General features: G+C 43.1%; 1 protein-coding gene across 2 annotated transcripts; it reads left to right on the top strand.

The window, feature by feature from the left end:
• SMCO3 (single-pass membrane protein with coiled-coil domains 3) lies at window positions 1-4092 on the top strand. 2 transcript variants are annotated; one of them, XM_017738067.1, is made up of 3 exons: window positions 1-46; window positions 549-599; window positions 2356-4092. In XM_017738067.1, the coding sequence occupies exon 3, from the start codon at window positions 2370-2372 to the stop codon at window positions 3045-3047; it is 678 nt and encodes a 225-aa protein (XP_017593556.1). In that variant the 5' UTR covers window positions 1-46; window positions 549-599; window positions 2356-2369; the 3' UTR covers window positions 3048-4092. The 2 variants fall into 2 exon arrangements, with proteins under 2 accessions (XP_017593556.1, XP_017593555.1); XM_017738066.1 differs by having other exon boundaries at window positions 2353-4092.
• Window positions 4093-6219: the final 2127 nt, after the last annotated feature.

Below are 6219 nucleotides of genomic sequence, written 5' to 3'. Positions count from 1 at the left end.
TTACAATGCCATACACATTTCAGCAGTAGTATTCAGACAAAATCAGGTAGGCAGCCTAAATGTTTAATTTGAAAAGTTTCTGTGGTAAATCTCCCTGGAGCTGGAGAAGTAGAAATACAGAAATATATGTGGCCTGCCTAATTCTAGAAGAAAAATGTAAAAACTAACAAAAGTGTTAATGTGAAAAGTAGGAAGCAATTTTTAGCAGTAGGAGACATAAAATCTAAAGCAGCTATAAGAAGCTGAAATAATCATATGTAAAGAACAGGTTCTAAAAGTCTTCACATCTGTCTAGTATGTAAAATGTTTGTTGAAGTGCTATTCCTTCTAAAACATTCTGTCTTCTCAGTTTCTATCGATAAGGGAAAAAAAATGACCTTAGAACAAAACACCACTGGAGTAGAAAGGTTTTATTATCACACTGAGTGAGAGAGCAAGCTAGCAACATCCCTGAGGCAGGATTGATACGAAATCATAGCTTGCATTAATATGGCTTTGTTTCCTGAAAATCACAAATCTTTACAGTGTGTGTATTTTGCTTCCTACAGCTTGAAGAAGAAGATGTGTTAAAGAGTTTATTCTCTTGGCAGAGGTACAAGGTAAATGGCTGAAAGAAATACACAGTGCTGTGCAAAATATTGGGGGGAAAACAACCTCTTTTCAGACTGGCTTGTATTTCAACACTGAGATTAAAAGTTGGCACGGGATTGTGGAAATCATTCTGGTTTTCTACCGTGACCTTGTGGGGGAGGGTGTGTTTAGTAAAATACAGCTGGGTCAGAGTCAGATGATTTGCAGCTAACAGATAGTGCAAGAACTACAAAGGACCAAAATGGCACAAAGGTACCTTTTTAAGAAGAAAAATCTGGGTAGTCCCCTACACGTAACTATTTGTAGTTCTAACTGTGAAATTTAGGCACCAACAGCAAGAAGAGGTTTATCTTAGAAAAATGCAAAGCACTGCAAGAAAGTGGCCCAGATTAGCAATAAGAGGGCTGAGAACATAAAAAGTACCAACAAAGAAACGAGTCATTCTACTCATTCATAGTTTGCCCCCATAGCAAAGATGTTTGCATTTAAGCTGAAATCATGCTAAAGCATTTTCCCTTTGCAGCTGGTGATAGGTTAAAGGGAAGTGACACCGTGTTGATTACAGAATCTTGGTGATCAGGAGTAACTCTGTGATCACTGATAACTCAGTCTCTTTGGACTCTCTATGTCAGCATGCATTTTATGAAGAAAAGTATGTTAAATATGCCCTTTTTGCTGGCAAGCTGGTAGCAGCTCAGAGAAGAGTGGTGGCCATAAGGATTAGACACAAGGGTTTGAGGGGAGTTGAATTTTGTGCTCTGGTCTGTACAGTGACAAGGGAGAGCCAGATTCTGCTCAGTCAAATCCTAGGCACTTTGTGAGCGCCTGCAGATATTGGCTCCACATGGAATGGAGAGAGTGAGGCTGTGCAAGCTGGGCAAGCTGGTGTGTGCTGCTCCAAGGCAATGTGACATCACAGCCTGCAGGCCTAGATGCACCTTACAGCGCTTACATGGAGTGCTCAGCATCACGGGAATGACTGCAGAGTAAAAAAACAATGGGAAATTGATTACAGCATTAGGGAGGCAAATAAACCATGAGGGAACAGGGGCTAAATATCAGGGAAGGAAATACAGTGAGAGATGTGTGTAAGGTGACATAGGTTAGGATGGGGTTCTTATATACAATTTTACTATTCACTATGAATTCCCAAGGGGAAGCTTCTTACTATAAGCACAGAATGCTTATATAATAACATCTTCTCTTGAATGTTAGAAGAAAAAAGCTATGCTGGCATAAAATACCCTTATTGTGACACGGACCATGTCCACTCCACCAATCATCATGGTTGCTGAAAAACTGGATGGCAGTAAATGGAAAAATTAGGCTGATACAAAAGAGTGCCTAGAACAGGCCTTTAATCTTAGACCACAACTTTAATTTTGCTGATTAGATGAGATTGTTCCCTTTTTTTAGTGAACTAGTTCAGCTTCGACCATCTTCAGTTTCCAAGGTTCAGTTTCAGTTTCAGTCTTCAGTTGCCAATGACCCACATCCATTTACCAATCTGCTCCTTACATATTCGTTAGCTACTTTTGTTGCTCTGAGTTTACCCAATGTCTTACAAGGTCCTTTTCCAATCATTTGGCTAAAGATCCAAAACAAGAATTAAGATTTCTACATTTACAAGCTATGCCTTGGGATTTGACCTGCTCAGTATGAAAAGAACCAGTGGGGGAGAGATAAAGCATATTTCACTGCTCCTTAACAGCTATGGTTATGGGTGTTGAAAAGAGTAAGAAATTTTTTTCTCTCTTGAAGTAGCCTATTTCTGAAGAATGGCATTGAGTGACCTCCTTTACCCAGATAATCCCAAGAGAAAGCAAGAACTGATCAATCTGCATCAGGAATTGCTTGACTGTATGTCCACAAATTTCCATGCAACAAATGAGCTGGTTGGAGTGCTGAACAAGCACCTTGGCTGTACCATTACCCCCATCGAGATGAGAGAGAGCAGCACAGTCAAGGAAAACTGTGAGATTATCATTCAAGTGATGAGTGAGATTCAGCATCAGGTGCAGAAGATTGATAGTGACATGAAGGAAAAGCTCGAGCCGGTGCTGTACCAGAAGCTGTATGATATCAAAGAGCCTGAGTTGGAGAAAATTGCAATAGCCCAGAGAGTTTTTTCCATTATTCTTGGAGAAGCAACTTCAACAGCTGCGATGGTAGCTATCAAACTTCTTGGCTCCAACTTTTTAACTCTCACTGTGAGCAAGCTCATCGGTCTCCTTGCGGCTATTGGGGCATCTGTTCTTGGGGGAGTTAGCATTACCATTATTGGGCTTGGTCTTGAAATGATCCTCCATGCCATCCTGGGAGCTGTGGAGAGGAGTCAGCTTCTGACAGCTGTGAGAAGTTATGAGAAGCACCTGGCTGAGTTTAAAGCAGCCTCAGAAAAGTACCAGTGTGCCATACATGAAGTGACTTCTTTGGTGAGACAGCAAGTTCAGTAAATGAAGCTGGAGCTCTCACTTCTGCCATGATAGCAGCAGCAGCAACTATGCCAGCAGAAACCTTCTCGATTCATTATGACAAATGAACTACTGATGGCTCTTTTTTTTTCTTATTAATGACAGCAGAACAAGAAAAGTGACAATTCAGGAAGCTGGCAGTGAAATATATTAATAAAGAACTGGTTTGCAGGTGTTTCTGGGAGGCAATGTTTCAAATACTTCGCACCTTTCCTTAAGGTTATTTTCTGGGCAGCATTGTAGGTAACCTTGAACTGTAATTCATACTAGTGACAATAATACTGACTGCTGGACCACTAGTGGTGAGAAGGTGTGTTTCTACATCAAAGATGACAACATGATGAGAGAAAACAATTTCAACAAGGCAATTCATGCCAGCATCTGGAGGCTTTATCAAGACATCTGTGGTTGCTAAACTCTTAGTGTGGATTAGTGCTAAATCTGATAGACTGAATTCCCTGTTCATTACAAGGACTAGTTGAAGCATAGCTATTTCCTGCTGTCCTAAGGAGCCAGCCAGAGATCTTCTCTGAATAAACTATAATCCCAGTAGACTGGCAGGTAAGAGAAGCCTGGCCCTACAGGCAAACACACACAACCTTGCCCCACAACTGAGAAAAACCAGCTGCTGCGTTCCAGGTGTGCCTGGCCATGATTAACCTTTTATGCTTGTAAGGCTCTGCTCCTGCCAACCCACAAAAATGTCTGTGCAAAGTTGCTGTTTTTTGACTGAATTGGGATTATGCACATGTCCAAGCGCCTGTAGGGTTGAAACCCTGTTAATGTACTAAAGTTATTTTCAAGTGCTTTACCCAATCCCACCAATGTGGGACTGCCAAGAATGTGCTCAGATTCTGCATTTCACAATATGCTACCAATTGTCCTTATTTTTCAGACTTTAAAACCAAAGCTGGAAGCAAGAACATTATTTGTAGTGTCTTGTTTTGATTTGCTGTGGATTGCTTTTCCTTGATCTTAGAAAAAAAGTTAATTTAAGAATTAATAAAAACATACATGAGCATTGGAAGACCTCTCTTTTCTGTACTTTTTTTTTCTGAAAAACCAATCTTAAACCAAATAAAGAAGTATTAAAATTGTCATTATACATGCAGTTTATATAATAAAACCAAATTCATGCATGTTTGTTAATATTCAATATTAGCAATTTTAATTTGTTAATAAATTGATAGTGTCTATGAAATAAAGAGATGGGTGAGATTCACAACCCTTCCATTCTGGGGTTTGGGGGGTTTTTTTTTGTTTGTTTTGTTGGGTTTTTATTCTCCTCCACCTCTGACTTTAATCTTTTCTGACTACTCTTCCCTTTTATGCACAAAACCCACTAGATGGCAATGAAACTGCTGGTACTCAACAGCTCTGCCAGTCATCAGGGAGAAAGCCCAGAGTTTAGAAGCAGAGACGGGTGCCAGGGTCTGAGACAGTGGCGCCAGCTGCAGGCTGGGCTATGTGGGTCAGGAAAGCCACTTCAATGGTGGCAAAAAGCACTGCCTTGCCTACACGAGGTATTGCGGTAGGTGAGTGGTGACCTGAAGCATCATTTCTCCAAGATGTAATATCTCTTGTCTCCTGACACGACTGACACTCAGTTTAGAACTAGTTGTGTAGAGGCAAGAGACTGTCAATCAGTAGAACAGCAATATGTGTGTGTTGGAGAGGTAGGAGATCCTGGCTCCTGTTTTCTATGTGCAAATGTACACTCTAAAGTAGGAAGAAAAAACAGCTCTTTGCAAGATTGCCAATCACTGGTGTGTGAGAATAGTGGAGTCAAATAAAAACAAATCTGTTGTATGTTTCAAGCAATTTGCCCACATTATCTTACCCCTCTACAGTGACATGGCACCTGACAGCTGTGTGGCCACAGCTTTCCATCACATCCTGTTGAGCTTTCTGCTTTTGCTTAGGCTGCTGATCTGGACAAAGGTTTAAGAATTAAAACTGTGATATGTGTGTTCCAAATAAGAACAGCCTCAAAAAAACTTCAAAGCAGCCCAAACCACTCTAAACTGCTTCCAAACCTACGTGGAAAAACAGTATGGTCGCAACCAAAATCTGCCCTGAAGAATGTGCTTTCTGGTAACAAAAATAATACAAAGTGAACATGCCAAAGAGGCACAAGGTGGGGATGACTATGCTGTGCACGTGGTTAGCAAGACTCCCTAGGCACTGAGAGCTCCTGAAGCTCTGGCTCTGAGGATGCTCATTGACTGCCTATCTGCTTACTTGGATTTTGTGCAGTTTGTGACTAATGCCAGCATTAATGTGATGTACAATTTATAGTCTTTTACCCACCCTGCAGTGATCCTCACAAATTAGCCAGCTGAGACTCCATCATTTGAAAAACTGTAACAACACTGTGTTGCATGGTATGTCCACCAGGAACAGGGAGTCTAGAAATCCTGCCCAGAGATCTCACTGCCTCTGCTCCCAGGTGCCACCTGTGCAGAGAAAAATTTCCTTCCTATATCTCCTCTCCGACATGCTAGCTCTTTAAGCCTGCACCCATATTTTATTGCCTGCACATTGATGTTTCGTGCATCTTTATCCTGTTTCTTCATGTGCTGTGGACTCTTGCTGGAAATTGTACTTTGGACAATGACACAAAACAGTCCCCACTAGGTGTTCACCAGCCTCGCCAGCTCACCACAGTGGGGGCTGTAGGAAGAGACAAGTAACAGAGTAGTTTCTGTGGTCCCCGATGGCATCAAATGATCTCTCCCGTTCTCTTCGTTCATCTGAGCTGCCCGATGAACGTCATCCAGTCACCTTTCTCCAGCAGTCCCCGGGAAGAGCAGCCGGCGCAGGAGCGCAGCAGAGGGATCCCAGCCTCACCCTCCGGGCGGCAGCGCTGCCGCGAGGCCAAGCCCCACAGCAAACCCATGCAACAGACCTGAGGCTGCGGGCAGCCCCTGCTCCCGCAGCGCTTCGCCTTTATTCCCCATGGACAGAGGCTTCCCCCACGCCCCTCGGCTCTACCTTGTTTCAGGGCACGGGGGGCACTTTGGGGGATGTTCCCTGGAGAGCGTGGGGGAGCAGAGGCCGCGTTCACAGCGCTGCTTCCAGCACTGGCCGTGCGGGAGCAGCGCTCCCGAACCCGCACTCCTCCAGAACCGCGTATGCCCACCTGCTCCCAGAG

This window comes from Corvus brachyrhynchos, unplaced genomic scaffold (genome assembly GCF_000691975.1).
Source record: "Corvus brachyrhynchos isolate BGI_N302 unplaced genomic scaffold, ASM69197v1 scaffold56, whole genome shotgun sequence".
In the NCBI taxonomy this organism is placed as follows: Eukaryota; Metazoa; Chordata; class Aves; order Passeriformes; family Corvidae; genus Corvus; species Corvus brachyrhynchos.
Note: the sequence above shows the minus strand (reverse complement) of the source record. Positions and strands in the feature narration are given on the sequence as shown.

Coding starts and splice junctions, on each gene's coding strand:
- SMCO3 (XM_017738067.1), top strand. CDS start 2,370: ATGGCATTGAGTGACCTCCTTTACCCAGATAATCCCAAGAGAAAGCAA.